We start from the raw sequence: 22,461 nt of genomic DNA, 5'->3' as shown, positions 1-22,461 counted from the left end.
TTCCTTCCTTCCTTCCTTCCTTCCTTCCTTCCTTCCTTCCTTCCTTCTTTCCTTCCTTCCCTCCTTCCTTCTTTCCTTCTTTTCTCCCTTACTTCTTTCCTTCATTTCCTCCTTTAGACTGAGCATTTATAGGCACTCTGATAAGCACTGAAGATACAAATATCAACAAAAAGAATAAGCCCTACCCTTAAGGAGCTTATATTTAGTCAGTCAATAAACATTTATTAAGCACCTAGAAGAAAAAGTAAAAGGCAGTCTCAGCCCCCAAGGAGCTTACAGAGATGTATAAGCAAGTGGTCAACAATATAAGACTTGAGCATTAGTGGCATTGGAGAGAATTCCTGAATGTGGGGATCCCACATTCAGTGAAATATTCATGTATTATTCTGAACAACAACAATAATAATATATGCTAGCATATATAATATACTAGTATACTATTGTGTGTATATAGATATCTATATATAACACATATATGTATATACATACATACATACTTATACACACATATGTTAGGTGGACCAGTGAGTAAAGCAGCTAAACCTGGAGTCAGGAAAAATCATCTCCCTGAGTTCAAACCTGGCCTTGGACACTTACTAGCTGTGTGACCCTGGACAAGCCACTTTTAACCTTGTTGGTCTCAGTTTCCTTACCTATAAAATGAGCTAGACAAGAAAATGGCAAACCATTCTAGTATCTCTGCCAAGAAAACCCCAAATAGAGTAACAGAGTTGGATACAATTGAAAAAAAAAGTATGCATATCTATATATGTGTATGTGTATACATATATACACACACATATATATGTACGTATACACATTTTATACCAGGCACTATATTAAGAATTTTATAATTACAATAATTTTATATTATGTTTGAATATATTTATATAATATTTATATATTATTATTTATTTTATAATTATTATCTTATTTGATCCTTACAACAACCCTGGGAGGTAGGTGCTATTATTAGATTCATTTTACAGATGATAAAACTGACTTGCCCAGGATCACATATCTAGTATGTTGGACTTGAACTCAGGTCTTAAGACCTCCAAGCATAGTACATTATCTATTGTGTTACCTAGCTGTCTCATTAGAGAAATTCCTTAAAGTAGGCCCGATGTACAGTCAGTGCTGCTAGATGTTTAGTTAAGAATAAAACTTTGTGGGGCGGCCAGGTGGCTCAGCGAATAAGAGCACTGGCTCCAGTGTTGGGATGACCTAGAGATTGAATCCCGGGCTCAGACACTCAGCACCACACCCAGAAATAACCCCAATTGCTTAAAAAAAAAAAGAATAAAACTTTGTTTCTTTAAAAAAGTTTTTTTGGAATTTACGTTTTTCAGCACTTGAGACTGGCCTTGGTCCCCAAGAGTATTATTTCATGTGGCTTTATAGCTTAGGTTTTTGTTTGCTGCCATACCGGGTTTACTCCTAGTTTTCTGTTCCTCATTTTTACAACTTCTTTTTTGATTGTTGTCTCTGACAGCACTGGTTTGAAAATCACTTCAATCATGCATTTCTGGGAAAAGAATATAGAAATAACAGAAGTCTGCACTCAGAGGGCAGTCACAAGGAAAGTAAGGGTCTTTAAAAAAGAAAAGCTATCTTTCTTCTTTAAAATAAAAATATGAATGGAAACATCAGAGGTTCCTCTCAGTCTTCTGACCCTCGGCTATAAAAAGGAGCACTGAGCCTTGTGGACATTGTTAATCCTTTTCTATTTTGAAATGGGACGGTTCATCCAGCCAAATAGGCTAAAAGTGACTCCCAGAGGCATGAGCTGTGAAGATGCCTCTATTTCCCCCTCTGCTGGGTTCCTGAGGATAATAATCACATTGATTAAGTATGATTATTATTGATCTAAGAAAACTGACTATAAAACAAATTCCTTTTAAAATTAGTAAAAACATATCATAAGGTATCTGTAATAACGTAAAATATAGATGTTCTATAAAAATCATGTCTTGGAAAACAAGTCCCAGAAGGACCGAAAGTCTGACATGGAGTTAGGAGGTTCTGACTAGTTGTATGAGCTTTGGTGAGAGTAGTCTTCCAGAACCTCAATTTTCTCCTCTGTCAAATGGGGAGATTAATGCTATGCTATTTACTTCCTAGAGTTGTAAGGAAAGGACTTTGCACATTGTAAAACTAGTCAATTTAAGCTCTTCGAGGGTAGGGATCGGATCAATTGCTTGTCTTTATATCTTTAGCATTGAACATACGGTAAGCATTTAATAAGGGTTTCTCATTCTTTATTCATTCATCCCATTTATTCCCATTCTCTTTTAAGATTTGGGGAACAAATGGGTGAAAAACATGCTGGCCCTTATGCCAAAGCTAAAGAGCCCCACACTCACCTTTCCTGGTAACACGGTTCCCACAGAAGGTATGATCATGATGGGGGCATCCTGTGGCAAAAGGAACTCAAAAGACTTGGGTCCCACAGGCTCGATTTCCCCGCTACCGATGCGGGGCACCGCATGAGTCAGAGAATTCATGTTTACGTGGGAATTGATCACATACAGGGTAACCATTGATGTGTCAAATAAAGCTGTGGCCGCAAACCTGACTCGGTAGTGAGACAGCTCCAGAGGCGGATGGACACCAATCGCTTTGCACAACAGGGTAAATTCTCTGCAAGGCCAACATTAGAGATCAGGAGGCTTGTCCAAGTCAGTGTTCCTGAAGTGAGTCCCTCCCTTCTCACAAGGCCCCGGGGTCTATTCTTCAGAGCTACCATGGAATGAAACTAGGTCTAGCTGTGGGCAAAGTGGATGGAATTGTCACCAGAGAACAGAAAGATGCTTTACAGCTACAATGAGAGCAAGGGAAGGAAGGGGGAGAAACATGGCTTCCTCTTGGTAGAGATGAAAAGGAAGACAGCAGTAATGAAAGACAAAGGTTATTTCCAAGCCAGTAATGTTTTGGACTTCTTAATTCTCACATACTGCACTCTCAGCCCCACATAGTCTGCACACCAGGGTCTCAGGACTTGAAACCTAAGGATTCTGTATTAGAATAAGCAAGATGGGACAATAGCAGCAAGGGATGTCTGGGATATTCATGAAGGATTAATAAGAGGGTCAGAAGGGCGCTGCCTCCCTTGCTCACCAAGTTCATTTTACCCAGATCTCTATTTTTTTTTGCTTGGAAGGAAACATTAGTCACTGTCTTTTCTTTAGCTGTCTTGGCAGCTAAATCTCCACCTGATATGGAGATTTGACCGCTTCTATGGTATCTAAAACACAGGGTCTATTTAAAAGGCTCCTTGGATTAGAGAACACAATGACCAATCATTGGCAATACGCTATTTATCCTGGTGGATATGGAGAACTGTCCATGGGCAGCCCAATTTGACATAGACAAATTGCTCATTCCCTCCCATCAAAGTTCAGCAAACCCAGGAAATTATTTTCCCCCTACAAGCTCTACTGGATGCCAGTGCTCTGAAGACCTTAATGTTTTAGACATGGGCCAAATGGTTATCCGTATGGATCATAGCCATTTTAAACAGTAGAGTGTGAAAATAGGGTGGTACCTCACGTGTGGGCAGTCAGACAGTGCCCTTCTTAGGACTCCAGTGATACACTCGGGGCCCTGCCCACATTCTAGGGTTCTGCTAAGGGGGTGCCCACCTCACCTGTTAATTTCAGAAATGCAAATCAGCTTGAAGCTATATTCCTTCGCTTTGTTGGGTTTAAAGATGATATCAAGGTACAAAGACTGCAAGGGCAGGATGGTTCCAAACCCATCATTGGGCTGAATTTCCACAAACTTGAAAATAAAAAGGGATATTTAATGACTGAAAGGAAGCTGGCAATGACTCTTGCCATTCCTCCTACTTTCCCCTCCTTGCCCTTACCCCTCTCCTGACTCTGGCTCTAAACAGGACCCACATTGAACAGGGGATGGGATAGGGTATTAGGAGTGTAGGGGTAGGAATATCCATTACCCCAGAGGAACTTGGGGAGGTATTTAATCCAATTCTCTTATTTTCCAAAGGAGGGAACTGGGGGACAGAGAAATTTTGACTTGTCCAGGTCACCTGGTTTAGTTCGGTCGCAAACTGGAATTTGGACCAGATGGAATTGAACCAGAACTTCATTATACTTCTTGGGTCTTTCCTTTAAAGTCAACCCAGACTGTGCCAAGAAGTTACAGCGCCCTTGTTCTGCCAGTGAGCCTCTGTGGGAGCTGAGGGCTAGGTGTGGAGTACCAGCCCAACAGACACCGATGCAGTTTGGAGAGCCACTGAGGAAGGAGGCTTGGGGTAGCAGGGCAACCCAATGCCACGGGATATGGGAGAAGTAATGGCCACAGTGGGATTCCCACAGATAGCTACCTCTGGGGTGCTGATAAATCCAAACTCCTGGGGGAGGAGAGATTTGTTAATGAGTGTAACTTTGGTATAAGCAGCTTCATAGATGGTGCAGTACCCAAAATCCACTTCTTTGGGTTCAATGTCCAGATCCGATGTTGTGACGATGGCATGGACAGTGAACTTCACAGGCCTTTTCTGAAATGGAAGAAGGACACTCGGGAAAGGGGAAGACCAGTTTGTGTCCATGTGTCAATTTAACTCAATCTTTTCCACCAAGAATTATTGTTGTTTTTATTGTTGCTGTTATTTGTTCAATGGGGCAATGGGAGGGACAGATTATAAATATGTATACAAAATGAATTTTTGAAAACCCCAAATATTGGATGGGAAATATTGTCTGCCATTTCAAAGGACCTATGATCTTCTCAGTGGGAGCATTCCTTTCAGTGACAGAAATCACAGTCTATCTACACTTGCCTCTTCAGCTTGACTCTGTCCACTTCCTACCATATCTTTTTGCCCCAGGGGGTCCCTGCCCAATAAACTCTTGGCCAGCGGTGGAGAACCTGTGGCCTCGAGGCCACATGTGGCCCTCTAGGTCCTCAAGTGCAGTCCTTTGACTGAATTCAAACTTCAAAGAACAAATCTTAATATGACCTATATCTAGGTCTTCCTCAAGACGATGCTGATGGACCACTCAGGCTGTCCTCTGCCCATCCCTGGCTCTCACTAACTGACCTTCTTTTGGGGTAGCTAGGTGGCACAGTGCCACTGGGACTGAAGTCAGAAAGACCTGAGTTCAAATCCAGCCTCAGACACTTCTTAGCTATGACCTTGGGCAAGTCACTTAACCTCTGTTTGCCTCAGCTTCCCCATCTGTAGAATGGGGATAATAACAACACCTACCTCCAGAGCCATCATGAAGATCAAATGGGATATTTGTGTTCTTTTTTAAGAATAATTCTTTATTGCCTAGGTCACAATGTCTCTCAGGAAAATAAAATCATGGAACAAAAATTTTAAAATAAGATTGAAAGATCACTACAAAAGAAGAATACTTAACTTGATGGTATAATGTGAATCAATAATGTAAGAATTACAGGTCTTCCAGAAAAGTAATGAAAAAGAAAATATGAATGTTATACTACAAAAATGCAAACAGAAAGTTTGCCAAGTAACATTGGAAACAGATGGCAAAGTTCATTAAAAGAATATACGGAACACAAACAAAAAGAAACACCAAATTGAAATCACTGTTAAACAGCAAAGGGTTAACTCTAAAAGCCAGATGCCTAAAATCAAAGCAGTCTCTTTTGTCATAGGGTGACATCATACCCATGTAGGAACTAAGGAATTTGGGAAAGCAGGGGAGATGTTCCAGGAGTGCCCCAGAACCATCAGTCCTACATATCCTGGAGATATCCTTGGAAATGTCCTTGGAATAGGAATGTTCTTGCAAAATAGCAAAGGGGTAAATTCCAAAAGGCAAGTGCCTAAAATTAAGCAGCCAAAAGGATTTTAAGGTCAGTCTGAGTTGCCATAAGTAATGCGAAAGCTTCTGGAATGAGTTGGGGAGTTGGTCTTTGCTTATTTTTTCTTTAAAAGTTGCCTTTCAAAATTGCAGAGGATTCTTTCACTATCCTTTTGTCATTACTGTTTTCTGAATTTGCAGGGTTGTTTTTTTTTAACTTACTTTGATATGGTGCGTATGGAGTATGTGTGTGTGTGGGGGGGGAGTGAGGGATGCAGTACTTAGGAAACTTCTCCCTCTACCATCTTCCCAAGATATTCTAATATCATTCTTGAACAGTTCTAATTATTGGAAAGTTTTTCTTTATGGTCCTAGTTTTGATCTCTACTTTCAAGCAACACTACTCAAAATATTTGAATTTCATCTTTCTCCACTTTTCTCATGTGTTCTCTAAGCTAACCATTCCTGGTTCTCTCCAACATTCTTCAAGAAGTGGTTTCCAGTAACCTCGCCATACTGGATTTCCTCCAATCTTCATAAAATATGTACAGCTATCTTTACTAAATAACAATACTCCTGATGTAGTCTGAGCAGCACCAAATACAGTCTGACTTTTACCCATAACAAGTGGAAAATAAATCTTTATTAATACAATCTAAAGCTGCCTTGGACTTTTTTAAAAAAGCAGCCACATCACAGGCTTTACATGAGCCAAGCAAGGTTTCCCCTATTGTGTTCTTAAGTTACTTGATTATAAAACTTTGTTTTTATCACTCTTTAATTTCATTGCATTGCATTTAGCTGTGTCAACCAAGTTCTTTTTTAAAATTCTGAATCTGTTGTTCATCATACAGTCTACCCTCAGTTTTGTAACCGATCAGCATGTTTTCTATACTTTCATTTCAATTTTTAAGAAAAATGTTGCACAGGGCAAGGCTTGCAAACACTTTTAAAAATATATTTCTAAAATTTTATCTCTTTTAGAATGTAGCCTGAACCAAAAAATTAATTATATTCAATGCTTCACATGTCATTTTGACCAGTTTTTAAAATGCAAATGACCTACCAAAGAGCTAAATAGTACAATACAAATTCGAATCTTTAAGGATCTATTTTAATCTCTGCTCTTTTTTTATAGTCTAGATTGGCGATCAAATGGGACATGTGGTCGGTACTTAATACAAGCTTATTCTTTCCCCCCTTCCTCAAAAATGCTGCTATTAGTTATGACACTCACCTCCTGGAGACAAAATGGGGCCATGCATGTTCCCAAGGGCAGGTCTGAGCTCTCACATCGGGGATCCCAGAATGTTGGGCTGCCCGGGACCTCAGAGGGGAGGGGAGCCAACTTCCCTTTTGCAGAGGAGGAAGCTGCCGTGGTGGCTGAGGGATGAAGCTGTCTGGGACCCGTAGTGATGGAGAAAGACTTAAGCAAGGACTGGCCCAGCCCTGGGATAGAACCTTGGCTTGCACACTTGGTGCCTCAGTGGAAACTCTGGGGCACGTTCTTCCTCCTTCCCAACCCATGCTTGGCAGGAACAGGATCACATAGGGAATAAATCAGAAGTTGAGTTGTTTCAGTTGTGTCTGACTGTCCTTGACCCAAAGATACTTGCTATTTTCTTCTCCAGCTCATTTTACAGATGAGGAAACTGATGCCAACAGGGTTAAGTAATTTGCCCAGGGTCACAAAGCTAGGAAGTGTATAAGGTTGGATTTGAACTCAGGTCTTCTTGACTGCAAGCCTGGGGCTCTAACCACTGTACATCTAGCACTCTGCACATACACTGTACTTAATCCCAAAAGCAAGGTTCTGGGGAAGAGGTTAAGGGCTTATGCTGCATCAGGAAGAGTCAACTGAGAAATCGTCTAGGGGAACTCATGAAGACATTCAAGATGAAGCAAAGGGGCGCATGCCCCATTGGGGGTGAGGGGAATGTTATATGAGTGTTCCCTCCCTGGGGAGTTAGGGGATGCCTAGAACCTCATGTTATGACGTCATCAAGTCAAAACATGTTTGCATAGCCCCTACTATGTGCTAAGCACTTTACAAATATTATCCCCTTTGATCCTTACAACAACCCTGGGGAAATAAGTGGACTATCATCTCCTTTTTACAGATAAGGAAACTGACGCAGTCAGAGGTGAAATGACTTGCCTAGGGTCACACAGCTAGTTAAGTGTCTGAAGCCAGATTTGAGCTTGGGTCTTCCTGACTCCAGGCCCAGTGCTCTAGTCACTGGACCACTAGCTGCACTTACAGATGAGGAAACTGAGGCCAAGAGAGTCACAATGACTTGGTTCAAGTTACACCCCAGGCCCAAAGGGGAACTCGGTACATCTGGTTCTTTCCATTGACATGCTGTTTCACAGTCTTAGGATTTGTCGTGAAAACACGTCCACTGAAGGGCTTAATAAATGCAGATACTCTTTTCTTTGTGTATGTGCCTATGGAAATAAAGCACAGTGCTACACATTTCCAGCACATACTGTTTTCAGTGTTTACTGAAATGTTGTTCGTCCTTCATTTTTAAAGAGAACCAGTGACATCCCAGGGTGAGGCATCGACCCATTCATGAACTGGATTTAAGTGAGGCAGAGCCTCCCTCATTCTTCCAGTCATCAAAGTCCAGTGGCAGGACAAAGTCAAGTGAGTGGCCATGGTCCGAGATGACACTGGCATCCGCCGCATCTAACCAAGCTCTAAGCTCTCCATAGATCCTGCTTCAGCTGCCCATGTGGCGTTCTCGTGTGCCCATTCCACCAGGGGAAGTCTTCATACGCTTGGACAGACACTCTCCTAACCCACCGATGGGCCTGAGGCCTGCAGGTTACCCTCAGACTGGGTGAGTCCATTTGCTGAGATGGTTTTTACCAGGGTGTGGTCGCTGTGGGCACTACAGCTCCCTGAAGCCACAGGTGAGAGCTGGGTGCCAGGTGGACACCAAATATGGATAAGCGACCCTGAAAAGGGCTGAGTAGCCCTCACCCCAGAGGTACTAGTTTGCCATGATCACCCCATGTGCCTCGTTCACTAAAATAGTAAATGGGAAAATGACAATACTTAACAGCTCTGATCAAAAAGCAGCCTAGAATCACATAAGTCTAAGCCTTTGGCCAATAATTTAGCTGACGTCATCAGTCGATTGTGCCACTGACCTGATCAGCAACTCTTATTGTCATGGGGGCCTCTAGGACTCTTGTGTCTTTGTCAAAATATTCTCCTGCATCTTCTGGGAGGGAGAGTCTGAAAGAGGAGGAAAAAGCACTTTCAATGAGCATTTTCTTTATAGTTATCAATGCCTTACTAATATAGATAGAGTGCTAGTGGTCATTTGAAATAGGGGTTACACTTTAAACAATTCTACTTAGAATTCCCCCTCCCACATCCCTAGGCTACGATGCTGCTAAATAGTCTGGAAAATATATTCACTCTGTGGACTTTTAAGATCATTGTCCATCCAATTCTCATCAGATAAGGCTAGTAGCCTCCTGGTAGCTATAGGTATCAGGTATCCACAAAGTTTTGTTTAAATTGAATATTTCTAATTCAAATCATAATTAAACTAAATGGTGTAGTGGATAGATCACTGGACCCTGAGATGGATTGTCATATGTTAAGACCAGTGTGGTTGGATTACAGAGCATATAGTGTAAGAAGCTTGGAAAGGGCTGTGAAGGGCTTTAAGATGCAGAGGGTTTCCTATTTCATCTTGGAGGTAAATAGGGAGCCATTGGGGTTTACTGAGTGGCTGACACGGTCAGATCTGAGCTTTAGGAAGACCACTCTGATAGCTAAATGGAGGACAAATTGGAGTGGGGAGAGACCAATGAGAAGGTGATTGGAATTGGTCCAGGAAACAGGTGATGAAGGGTTGCATCAGGGTAGTGGCTGAATGAGTGGAGAGAAGGGAATATACATGGGAGCTGTTTGAGGCTAGAAAGGATAAGATCTTACCACAGATTAGCTCTGGGGAGGGGCGTGATTGAAACTAAAGGGTTGGGGATAACACAGAGGTTGCAAGCCTTGATGAGTAAGAGGATGGTCATGCATTCAACAGTAATAAGAAAATTGGGAAGAGGGGAAGGTTTGCGGGGGGGAATAAAGAGTTCTTTCATCAACATGTTGAGGTTGAGATGCTTATAGGACATCCAATGTCTGGTAAGATGGCCAAGAGGCAGTTGGTGATAGAACATGGGAGCTTAGGGATGGATATATAGATAGATCTGGGAGTCATGTGCATAGAAATCAGAACTGAATACAGGGGGGAGTAATGAGATAATTAAGTGAGATAGTAGAGAGCAAGGATTCTTAAACTGGAGTCTATCCACTGATGCCCTAGGGGACTGTGGATCCATTTCAGTAAGTTTGTGATGGGAAGGGGAGGGAAGCATTTAGAGAGCACCTGCTAGAAACCAGGCACTATGCTAAGTGCTTTATAAATATCCCATTTGTCTTGAATGGGGGAAATTACATCTTTATTTCCATTAACCTTTGGTCTTCTTTGTAATCTTACATGCTTTATTTCATGCATTTTAAAATATTACTCTGTGTTAGATGACCAACTTTGATAGACTAAGCTCTTCTCAGCAATACAATGATCTAAGAAAATTCCAAAAGACTCGTAATGGAAAATGCTGTCCACACCCAGAGAAAGAACAATGGAGTCTGAATGCAGATCAAATCACACAATTTTCTCTCTCTCTTTTTCTTTCTCGTGGTTTCTCCCTCTTGTTCTAATTCTTCTTTCATAACATGATTAATGTGGAAATATGTTTAATATAATTGTACATGTATAGCCTAGATCAGATTGCATGCTATCTTGGGGAGTATAGGAAGGAAGAAAATTTAGAACTCAAAATCTTATAAAAATGAATGTTGAAAACTTAAAATAAATCAATTAAAAATATATATTATTCTGAAAAGAGGATCCATGGGCTTCAACAAACTTCCAAAGAGCTCTATGACATATGAAAAATTGAAGACTCCTAGTATTGAGGAAGAGGTCCCAAGACAGAGCCTTGGGGGACACTAATGGTTAGTAGGAGCAACATGAATGAAGATATAGTAAAAGAGACAGAGAAGGATTGGTCAGAGAGGTAGAAGGAAAACCAGAGAGAAGTATCGTGATAACCTGGAGAGTAGAGAGCTTCCAGGAAGAGATGGTGATCAACCATTTCAAAGGCTGCAGAGAGGTCAAGGATAAGGATTGAAAAAAGTCCACTAGTTTTAGCAATTAGGAGATGACTGGGAATTTTGGAGAGAGATGTTTCAGCTGTATGATGAAGTCAGAAGCCAGGCGGCAGAGGGGTCAGAAGAGAATGAGGGGAGGGTGTAATAGTAATGGGAATTTGAAGAGCTTCCCTGCCCCCTAAAAGGTTGAATGTAACCACATAGAGCCTGTGGTTGGAGGAGTTTGCTGAAGGGTGGAGCAGAGCCCACAGGAAGCTGGGAGTCAGAGAAGCTAGACAGTGGGAGAGAGAGCACAGCAGGCAAACAGACAGGCTTGTGAGTGTTGGTTTGTGGGAAGGCTAAAGGATGGTGTGGCTCTCTGTGGTGTTAATGGTGTATTAACTTCTTTGCTACTATGATGGATTTGGCTTTCTGGTTTTGGGATTCAGTTTTCTGGTATTTGAATAAATGTTTTGCTTCTGTATTACCTATGGAGAGTCTGTTATATTTTTCAATTGAGAACTATGCTGGCATATTTACAGTTGTTGTTGGCACTGTGAATATTGTGTTGCCACTACAGAGGCATCTGAGGCTCTGGGTGTAGACAGCTTTCTCAAGGAGGTTAGTCAAGAAGCAAGACAGAGATATCAGATGTGAGTTATTGGGGGTGGTAGGATCAAGAGATCATTTCTTTTAATGGAAGAGATAAGGGTTTTCAATGATGGGAAACATAAACACTCACAGGGTCAGGGATTTAGAACTGGAAGGGACATTAAAGGACATCTAGTCTAAATGTCTCATTTTGCAGATAAAGAAACTGGGGCCCAGAGAGGTCAAATGACTCATTACACAGCGAGTCAGTGGCTCGGGTGGGATGTGAACCCAGTTCTTCCTGCCTCTAAGTCCAGTGCCCTATCCAGAACACATACACTGTCTGTTCTCCAACTAGGATCTCCTCAATTCACTGACTGTAAATGAGGTTAGTTGACATCTGTCAGAAGGATCCATGCCTGCAAAGCCAGAGGAAGACCCTCTCCATTCATATACAGTCTTTATATCAGCAGACACACAATCTTAAAATACTTTCATCCAATTCCCTGAGGAGTCATGGAAGGTTAAACATGTAAGGAAAAATAATAAAGAAAGGACATGTAATCTTGAACAGCTGCTTGTCAATAAAATAATTTAATTATATACTTAATATAATTTTAATTATGTCTTAATTAAATTGTTTGCTATTTAAAGGCATCCTACCAAGAATCCTTTGTCAAAGGAATAATTACCTCAAAACTTATCTATGATGTGAATCTAAATTTTCATGGGTATTAAATGGAATCCCTTCTCTAAGCCTTTTGCCAGAGAGTGTCCTTGCTGGGATGGGTAGCCTTGGTATCAATTCAGGGAAATGGGTGTTGGTGTAGGAATTGGGGAAAGACACTTAAAGACCGCAACAACCTGGTGACCAAGAATTTGTTCATCTGAACCAGGGAATTGAGGTTCTGTCCCTGTGGCACAGATTCCTCCAGCTGCTAGTGCCCTTATTCTTTCAACTACTTTCATAGTATCTGTCTGTCTGTCTGTCTGTCTGTCTGTCTATCTATCTATCTATCTATCTATCTGTCTGTCTGTCTGTCTGTCTGTCTATCTATCTATCTGTCCGTCCGTCCATCCATCCATCCATAATCCATCTACCTATCTATTCATCTATCTAACTGGCTGTTTGCCTATCTACTCCATATATAGACTACATGCTAGTGTATAGGAATATACTATGCTATATATAGGAATATACGTGTATATATGCACATATACACAAATGTGCTTATACATGTGCCTGCTGTATCCCCAGTAGAATGGAAGCTCCCTGGGAGCAGGGATTGGGTTTTTTTTTTTATCCTTAGCATCTAGTACCATGTTTGGTGCATTTTTTGTTGTTCAGTCATTTCAGTCATATCTGACTCTCTGTGACCCCATTTGAAGTTTTCTTTCAGAGATACTGGAGCATTTTGCAATTTCCTTCTCCAGCTCATTTTACAGATGAGGAAATTGAGGCAAACAAGGTAAAGTGACTTGTCCAGGATCACACAGCTAGTAAGTCTTTGAATCCAGATTTGAACTCAGGTCTTCCTAACTCCAGGCCCAGTGTACCACCTAGCTTACCCTTGGCACATAGTAGAGACTCAGTAAATGCTTAGGGATTGACTGAATCAATTTAAAGAATTTGCCATCCCGGTTAGCGCAATCTGAGCTTTAATCTGAGGTTTGCCCTTGATGGCAAAGCTTCATGTTCCAGTTTAAATGCTTGAGCTTGTTCAATGCTACTCAGGGGCATGAGCAAGGTGTACAAGGTCATTTCCGAGGCATTCTTTCCCCAGAAGGCTGCCACCCACTGATCTCTCAAACACTCATGTAAGGTCCATGAGTATACCCAGGGGCTTTCACCCTTCTCAGGCAGCCAGAAGATCACAGGAAAGAATATTCATTGACCAAAAGGCCAGATATGGCCAATGCTAGCAGGAAATGTGGCTGATTTTTCTAAGCTAGTCATCTGGTGCGACTGAACCTGAGGAACCAAACGGAGACTTGTAACTCCAGCACTCTCAGAGAAATAGAGTAAATGAGACTGTGGGGTTTAAAAAAGGAGACAATTATCATCCTCAAATGAGAAATTTTGTTTCTCTACAAGTCTAAGTTTGGTTTTCAGACGCTCATAAATACCTTTGATGATTTTCTGGGTTTTAAGTCTGTAGTGGCCAGAAATATCAGCTCTGATCACAGGGGCTTCTGGCTGCCATTCACCAATCCCCGCCACCATCCCCACCCCTCCCTGTCTCAGACCCATGAATAAACTTATGACTGATTCTCTCTTCCCTGAATATGCCTCCTGGCCAACTTTGTCAAGGGCAGCTGGATGGCACAGTAGGTAGAGTGCCAGACCTGCAATCAGGAAGACCTGAGTTCAAATGTGACCTCAGATACTTCCTAGCTGTGTGACCCTGGGCCAGTCACTTAACCCTGTTGACCTCCATTTCCTCAAATGAGTTGAAGGACATGCCAAGAGAATCTCAAATGGGGTCATGAAGAGTCAGACATGACTGAACACCAACAACAATTTTGTCAATGAGCAAATAAATGAAAAACTATTTAATAAGTGCATACTGCATACAAAAAACACCGTGTTAAGTGCTGGAGAAAACCAAAAGAAAAAGAAAGCCATCAATAAGATTGAATGACCACAAATGAGCTCTGCTCTCTCTCCTCTTATTTTAACAAATAAGTCCTCATGGCAAAAGTCTAAGCTTCCTATGCCCACCTGGGGTAGAATTTAGAGAGTAAATGAGCAAAAAGATCTGTCCCCCTTTTTTTGAGGGAAAAAGGCAAGGCAATTGGAGTTAAATGACTTGCCCAAGGTCATACAGCTAATGTGTCAAGCATCTGAGGTCAAATTTGAACTCAGGTCCTCCAGACTCCGGGGCTGGTGCTCTATTCACCGCACCACCTAGCTGCCCCTGTCCCTCCTTTTAAGTGTCTTTTGTTAACAGCCCCTCTAAGTTAAAAAACACACACATACAAAGACAGCTCCACCAAGTGGAATGTACCCAAGTGGGTAGATCAATGGTGTTCTTTCTTACTGCAGACCACATTGCTTCTTTGTACATAACGTAATGATATCTCAAAGAATTGTAGATTGAGTGTTACCAGGAATCTCAGAGATCACTTGGTCTAACACCCTCATTTTGAAGTCTAGAAGAGAAAGTGAATTGTTCAAGATCACTGGCTTTTCTTTGCACTCTACCTGGCACATACCCTTAACAAATGTTTGTGGACCAGATGACTGACATGGATAGCGAGAAGCTGAACTGGGGTGTGACTCTGGGTCCTCTGACGGCAAATCCAAGGCTCTTTCTTCTAAGTGGGTTCCATTTTTCAAAGATTTTTGGCTAAGCTACCATTTACACATTTCTAGCATGCTCAACACAGGCATTCACTTGAAATACTGATGTCCCTATTTATAACCCCTAGAACTGAAAGCAATGGGAGTGAGTCTCCCCCACACCAATTTCCACAGTGATTTGACTCCCACTGCATGATTTCTGTGGAAGCTGGAAGCCCTTTATAACTAACTGCATTCAGACTGTTCAGTTTCCTCAGCCCCTTGAATGGAATGTCTTTGAAAACAGGGACAGTTGCTATTCATTATTCCAGTGGAAATCATTCCCAAGAATAATCATCAAGGTAAAATTCAGGATAGTACTGTGACTCCAGGTAGGTGCCCCGAACTTTCTATTACTGAAATTCTGTCTCTGAGGGGTCTCTCATTCCCAAGAACCCAAGGGTTCCCAACCTTTTCTTCTGCTTCCAGTGAATCTTCCCATAGCCCCTGTTCAAGAAAGGAAATAAATTTTGGAGGTTATCATGAAGATGTGTGTAATGAATACAAAAGAGTTTCATTAATTTCAATAGAGTTATAAACAGTTATCTCCTCCACATCGAGAGAGACTTTCCCAATTATGGTTTCGATATATCACAGGCAGGCATAAGAAATTAAATGGAAATTTTTTGGAAATTTTTCAGAAGTCAAAGATGACACTCAAAGACCAGTAGAAGGCACAGAACAAGTTTAGAAACTCAGAAATGCATAAAATATATGCATAGTATTGTATAACATCAACATAGTTTATCTTTTAATGCCATAATAATTCAGACTTCTTCTCTGGTACAAAGGAAAGGCCAGACAATTTTATGTGGATTGTCCAGATTGGTGGGGATGCCCCTCTTGTGCCCATGATGTGGACTAGATAACTGTAGTGACTGGCCACATATTCCCTGTATCTCTTGACGAGCTTCTCATACTCCATGGGAGTCAGTCGTCAACAAGGATTTAAGTTACTACTATGTCAGGCACTGTGCCAAGCACTTGGGATGTAAAAAGAGGTAAAAGACCGTCCCTGCCCTCGAGAAGCTAATGGAGGAGACAACATGTAAATGATTATGTACAAACAAGATATAGGTGGGATAAATAGGAAATAATCCACAGAGGGAAGGCATTGAATTAAGAGGGATTTGAAAAGGCTTCTGGTAAAAAGTGGGATTTTAGCTGGGACTCAAGGCCAGGGAAGCCAGGAGGAGGTGGTGATGAGAAGGGGGAGCGTCCCAGCCAGTGAAACTGCCCCAAGTCAATGGATGGAGCATCTCATTGGGGGAATAGCAGAGGCTGGTATCACTGGATCGAAGACTATGTGAGCATGTGTGTGGGTGGGCGGGAAGTGAGCTGCAAGAAGATGGCAAAGGTATGTGTCTGAGGGTAATGAAAGGCTTTAACTGAATCCCAAAAAGAAGATTTTTGTATTTGATGCCAGAAATGATGGAGTCACTGGAGTTTACGGAGTGATATGGTTGGACCTACATTTTAGGAAAATCATTTTGATGGAAGAATGGAGGGTGGATTAGAGCAGGGAGAGACTGAGATAGGAGCATCATCAAGGTTTGATGTTAGAAAGTTGGGAACCCCTGAAAAAGTCATCAGATCTCTAAAAATTCTCTCTCTCTCTCCTCTTGGCAATTGTGCAGCTAGGTGGAACAGTGGATAGAGTGCCAGATCTGGAGTCAGGAAGACCTGAGTTCAAATCTGGCCTCAGACACTCACTAGCTGTGTGACCCTGGGCAAGTCACTTCACCCTGTTTGCCTCAGTTTCTCTGTAAAATGAGATGGAGAAGGAAATGGCAAACCCCTCCAGGATCTTTGCCAAGAAAATCCCAAATGGGGTCACAGAGAGTCAGACACAACTGCAAACAGCTGAACAACAACATCAAGTGCTAGGCACTGAGGCTACAAGAACAAAGAATGAAACAATGATTTGCATTCCAATAAAGGAGACTTCAAGTTCATATACAAATATATTCAGCACAAATATAAAGCAAATAAATACAAGTACATTAAAAGCAGGCAAACAGAAGTTATTTTGGGAGAGAGGGCAGTGATGGGGGGAAGTAGGGGTGGTGGTGGGACTCAGGAAAGACTTCTTACACAACTTGGTGCTTGAGCTGCATAGTATAATAGGAAGAGAGGGAGTTTGTGGAGGGGAGATTGGTAAGCAAGGAGTGTGCCAGGCACCTGGGATGCCAATGAAAAGGCATGGAGGTGGGAGATGAGAGTCATGTGTGAGGAGTTAATCATAATGAGAGGGACAGAGACAGGGACACAGAGACACACACACAGAGAGACAGAGAGATGACAGAGAGACAGAGACACATACAGTCAGACAGAGAGAGACACAGAGAGACACACATAGAGACAGAGAGAGAAGTAAAGAGAGAGAGGAGGTAGAAGAGAAAAAGAGAGAAGACAGAGAGGAGAGAAGAAGAGAGTGACTAGGGGAAGAAGAGAAGAGAATAAAAGAGGGAAGAAGAGAAAAAAGAGAAGAGAGAAGAGAGGGGAGGGAAAAGGAGAGAAGAGAGGAGAAAGAAAGGGATAAAGAGAGAGGGAGGGAGGGGAGAGACAGAGACAGACAGAGAGAGAATATTGAATCTACAGATAGTATGTTCACTAAATAAAGACAAAATAACGATGATTTGTACAGGGACCCATTTCTGCAAAACTTCCTCTCCTCTCTCCCCTCAGATAACTGTGGATGCTTAGTTAGAAACCTGGGCCAAATGATCTCAGTTTCTTCCAGTTCCCAATTCCATGAATCCAGGATCTGAAGAGCATGTTGCTTGTTTGTTTCTCTCAAGAGCTTTGAATGATGAGAAACACAAAGTGGGATGCTGTCTTTCATCAAAACTGCTTTTTTTCCACCAATGAAAATTCTGGGTCTAAAGGATTTGCTTAGTTAATATTTTGATAAAGAATCTATGAGTGGGTCAACCTGATAGACAGTGGTTCTACAAGAGTCTAGCACTTAACTCTATTAATATTTGGTGAACACCTGTGGGGTGCAGTGGGACCACGGGGCGAGGCAAGGTTAAGACCAAAGAAACAGAAACTACCTTCTTTGAGCCTTTGAGGAACGGAGAGATGAAAAAATCACATACAGAAAAGACTTATGGTCACTTAGAAATAAAAACACTACAAGGTAATCCAGAGGTGTTTCTCTTCTGAGGACACGTGACTGTGTATACTTTCCCAAATATTTTTCTTACATTAAGAAAATCGATATTTCCTAACCCCTGAAGGTTGGGAGTCGGTGACTGTCTTTGCAATCGTCCGAGACAAGTGTTGGCAGAGGAGTTCAGCATGCCTCTTCAGCTGATGTCTTTCCCTGAGTGCTCCTCCTTGAGGGAACCATTTGAAAGTCCTTGAGGACAGGGACAGTTTCATGTGTCTCTTGGTATCCCCAGCCCCTAGAATAAAGCCCTGCCCATAAGGAGATGCTTCACAAAGGATTGTTGAATTGAACTGGGCACAAGATGGCCCAGGAGGGCTGACTAACAATAATAATGACAGCTTACATATACAGGATTTTTCCAGGCTTTCTCCTTTTTTTGTTAATTTATTTTTGTTTATTTTTAATTTACAACATTAATTTCCACAAGATTTTCAGTTACAAATTTTCTCCCCATCTTTCCCCTACCTGCCAACCCAAAAGAGCGATCCCAACTGAATACCCTGAATACCCCCTCCCCCAATCTGCTCTGTTCTATATCTTCCCCCATACCCTCTCCAACTTTCCAATAGGGCAAGATGGATCTCCATACCCCAGTGCCTGTATATCTTATTTCCCAGTTGCATGTAAAATAATAATAATTTTAAACATAATTTTAAAACTTTGAATTCTAGATTCTTTCCTTTCTTCCCTTGTCACCCACCCTTACTGGGAATATAAACAATTCAATATAGGTTGTACATGTGTAGTTACACAAAACATTTCCATAGTGGATATATTGTGAAAGATTGACTATATTTCCCTCCATCCTATCCTGCCCCCCACTTGTTCTATTTTTAACTTTGACCTTGTCCCTTTTCAAAAGTATGTGCTTCTAACTACCATCCCCCCACAATCTTCCCTCCCATCTATCATCCCCCCTCTTATCCCCTTCCCTCTACTTTCCTGTAGGGTAAGATACCCAAAATTCAGTAAGAGTAAGGTTGACCCATTCTCTTTTGGCTTCCTGTTCTTCCCTTCCATTGTAATAGTTTTGTCTTGCCTCTTTTATACGAGATAATTTACCCTATTCTGTCTCCCCTTATCTCCTCTCATTATATTCCTCTCTCACCTCTTAATTTTATTTTTAGATATCATCCCTTCCTATTCAACTGATCCTGTGCCCTCTGTCTATGTATACATGTACACACATACATACACACTCGCATATGTATTTATAAATACATATACCCTCCTATATAAACATATAAATGTATATATACATATATAAATTTACATTCCCTTCAACTATCCTTATACTGATAATAGTTTCATAAGTCACAATTATCGTTTTTCCATGTAGGCATGTAAATAATTGAACTTTAATAAGTTCCTTATGATTTCTTTTCCCTGTTTACCTTCTCATGCTTCTCTTGCTTCTTGTATCTGAATGTCAAATTTTCTATTCAATTCTGTTTTTTCAGCAAGAAGGCTTGAAAGTCCTCTATTCCACTGAATGACCATATTTTTCCCTGAAACATGATACTCGGTTTTGCTGGGTAGGTGACTTTTGGTTTTAATCCCAGCTCCTTTGATCTCTGGAATATCATATTCCAAGCCCTTTTATCCCTTAATGTAGAAGCTGCTAGATCTTGTGTTATCCTGATTGTATTTCCACAATATTCAAATTGTTTCTTCTTGGCTGCTTGTAATATTTTTTTTCCTTGACCTGAGAACTCTGGAATTTGGCTATGATATTTCTAGGAGTTTTCTTTTTGGGATCTTTTTTAAGAGGCGATCAGTGAATTTTTTCAATTTCTATTTTGCCCTCTGGTTCTAAAATATCAGAGAAATTTTCCTTGAGAATTTCTTGAAGGATGATTTCTAGGTTCTTTTTTTTTAACTTGGCTTTCAGGAAATCCAATAATTTTTAAATCATCTCTCCTGGGTCTATTTTCCATGTCAGTGGTTTTTCCAATGAGATATTTCACATTGCCTTCTATTTTTTCATTTGTCTGGATCTGGTTTATAGCATCTTGATTTCTCATAAAGTTATTAGCTTCCATTTGCTCCAATCTAATTCTGAAGGAATTATTCTCTTCAGTAAGCTTTTGAAATTCCTCTTCCATCTGGCAAATTTGGCTTTTTAAGGCATTCTTCTCCCCATTGGCTTTTTGAGCCTCCTTTGCCATTTGAGTTAGTCTATTTTTTAAGGTGTTATTTTCTTCAGTCATGTTGCTGACTCACTTTTCATTATTTTCTTGCATCAATCTCATTTCTCTTCCCAGTTTTTTCCTCCACTTCTCTTACTTGATTTTCAAAATCCTTCTTGAGGTCCTCCATGGCCTATAACCAGTTCATATTTTTCTTGGAAGCTTTTGGTGCAGGAATTCTGACTTCATTGTCTTCCTCCTACTCCATGCTTTGATCCTTTTTGTCCCCAAAAGAGGAATCTGAGATTTGACAGCTGTGCTTGCTTTGCTTCCTTTACTTGCTCATGTTGCCACCCAATTACTTGACTTTTGAGCTTTTTTGCCACAGTAGAACTCTGCTTCCAGAGAGGAGAGCTTTGTCCCAAATTGCTGGGGTTTTCTGGAGCTATTAGGAGGGCGCCCTCCCTGCAGCCCCCACAAGCTCTGGTCCACTGACCACACACCCCAGGACTTCCACCCAAGACAGCAATTTAGATCCAAGTAGGCTAAAGCAAGAGCGATTACCCTCTGAATAGTCGCTTGGTCCCCCTATGATTTGCAGGCCAGGAGCTCTGGAAGCAGCCACTTTATGGCTGCATGGCCACTGCACCCCTGCTGATTCTCATCCTGGGGGCAGGGGCTGGACTGAGCTCTTGCATCCCCCCCAGTTCCAACAGACTCAGGTCCAACACTGACTTTTTACTTTGTCTTTGGTGTTTATGGGTTGATAAGTCTGGAAACCACCACAGCTGCTAGTGATCACTTTCCTGAAGCCCTTCCAGCCATGGCTGGTCAGGACCACCCTGGGTCTGGGCCAGTAAGGCTCATGCAGGGCTGGGTGCTGCTCCCAGCTCGCTGCAATGGACCCTTCCTGCCATCCTGCCAGGCTGCCTTCAGCGGGAGGTTTGTTTCTCTCTGTCACTTTGAGGGTTCTGTAGCTCTAAAGTTTTTAGAGTCATATTTTATAGGTATTTGAGGTGGTTGTGGGGAGAGCTCATAGAATTTTCCTGTTTCTATCAGGATTTCAAAGGCTTTCAAAACTTTCTCCCACTAGAATTCATGTTTGCTGTTGTTTGGTCATCTCAGTCCTGTCTGACTCTTATGATCCCACTTGGGTTTTCTTGGCAAAGATATTGTAGTATTTTGCCATTTCTTTCTCCAGCTCATTTTACAAATGAGGAAACTGAGACCAACATAGTGAAGTGACTTGACCAGGGTCACACAACTAGTAAGTGTCTGGGGCTAGATTTGAACTCATAAACATAAGAAGGTCCTTGAAACATTCATTCAATAATGGCAACTTCTGATTCTCATGGCCTATTGACAAAAGTGGACATATTTCTGTTTTCCCCTGCTGGACACTGAGCTCCTGGGGGCATTCTCCCAGGGGCCATCAAAAGCTGAAGTACCGATACTGCTAAGGTTTGAGGACCTTCTGCCATCCCTGCAGGAAAAGTCCCTGCCTTTAAACCCAGGCCAAGCCCACCTCTGCCTTGGCTTTTGACTCATAATTGACCAAAGGGGTGAAAGGATGTAAAGGTGCCCAAGGGCATGCTGGACCAGAGACTGCCTCATCCCGATAAGCCACCACAGAGGGCGCCCCATGTTAGTCAAAAGAAGGACCTTTGTGTTAATGCTGCTTACCTGGGCAAGAACTTGAGTTGAACACTGTATGAAGACTGGGCTTGAATGTAACCAGTTTCTGGGAGGAGTTCTATGTGCTTTTTCAATTTTTCGCATACTTCAAATTTCAGACGCAGGGCAGCTTTTGACCTGAAAAGAGATCAACTGCCCATGTTTACTCTTTGGTTTGGGACTTGGATTAGTTATTACATCATTCTAAGTGGTGATGAATGTTGGGATATTTTCCTCTCTTTTTGTAGATGGAAAAGTGTGTCTGACCATAGGAATGTGATGGTAATGAGAGAGAGACAGAGAGATAAAGACACAGACAGAGAGATAGAGACAGAGAGAGAACAGAGAGAGAGACAGAGAACAGAGACACAAAGAGAGAGAGACAGAGAGAGAACAGAGAGATAGACAGAGAGAACAGAGACACAGAGACACAAAGAGAGAGAACAGAGAGAGACAAAGAGACAGAGAGAAAGAGAGAGAGAGAGGGAGGGAGGGGGAGAGAGAGAGAGAGAGAGACAGAGAGAGAGAGAGACAGAGAGAGAGAGAGAGAGAGACAGAGAGAGAGAGAGAGACAG

The 22,461-nt window shown here is 41.7% G+C and overlaps 1 protein-coding gene across 1 annotated transcript in view; it reads right to left on the bottom strand.

Annotated features, from left to right (window-relative positions):
* Positions 1-22,461, bottom strand: part of CFAP74 (cilia and flagella associated protein 74) — a 111,914-nt gene that overhangs the window by 21,855 nt on the left and 67,598 nt on the right. Inside the window, exons 21-26 of the mRNA XM_069078375.1 lie at positions 21,896-22,024; positions 8,961-9,048; positions 4,352-4,525; positions 3,650-3,783; positions 2,367-2,643; positions 1,430-1,528 (exon numbers count right to left, since the gene is read on the bottom strand). Of these exons, the coding sequence (XP_068934476.1) occupies positions 1,430-1,528; positions 2,367-2,643; positions 3,650-3,783; positions 4,352-4,525; positions 8,961-9,048; positions 21,896-22,024 (901 nt within the window). The remainder of the gene's footprint in view (positions 1-1,429; positions 1,529-2,366; positions 2,644-3,649; positions 3,784-4,351; positions 4,526-8,960; positions 9,049-21,895; positions 22,025-22,461) is intronic.

The sequence above is a fragment of the Petaurus breviceps genome, unplaced genomic scaffold (genome assembly GCF_028583685.1).
Source record: "Petaurus breviceps papuanus isolate PSGF00001 unplaced genomic scaffold, PetGlider_PUasm1.0 91041, whole genome shotgun sequence".
In the NCBI taxonomy this organism is placed as follows: domain Eukaryota; kingdom Metazoa; phylum Chordata; class Mammalia; order Diprotodontia; family Petauridae; genus Petaurus; species Petaurus breviceps.
This window is presented reverse-complemented; position numbering and strand designations above follow the sequence as displayed.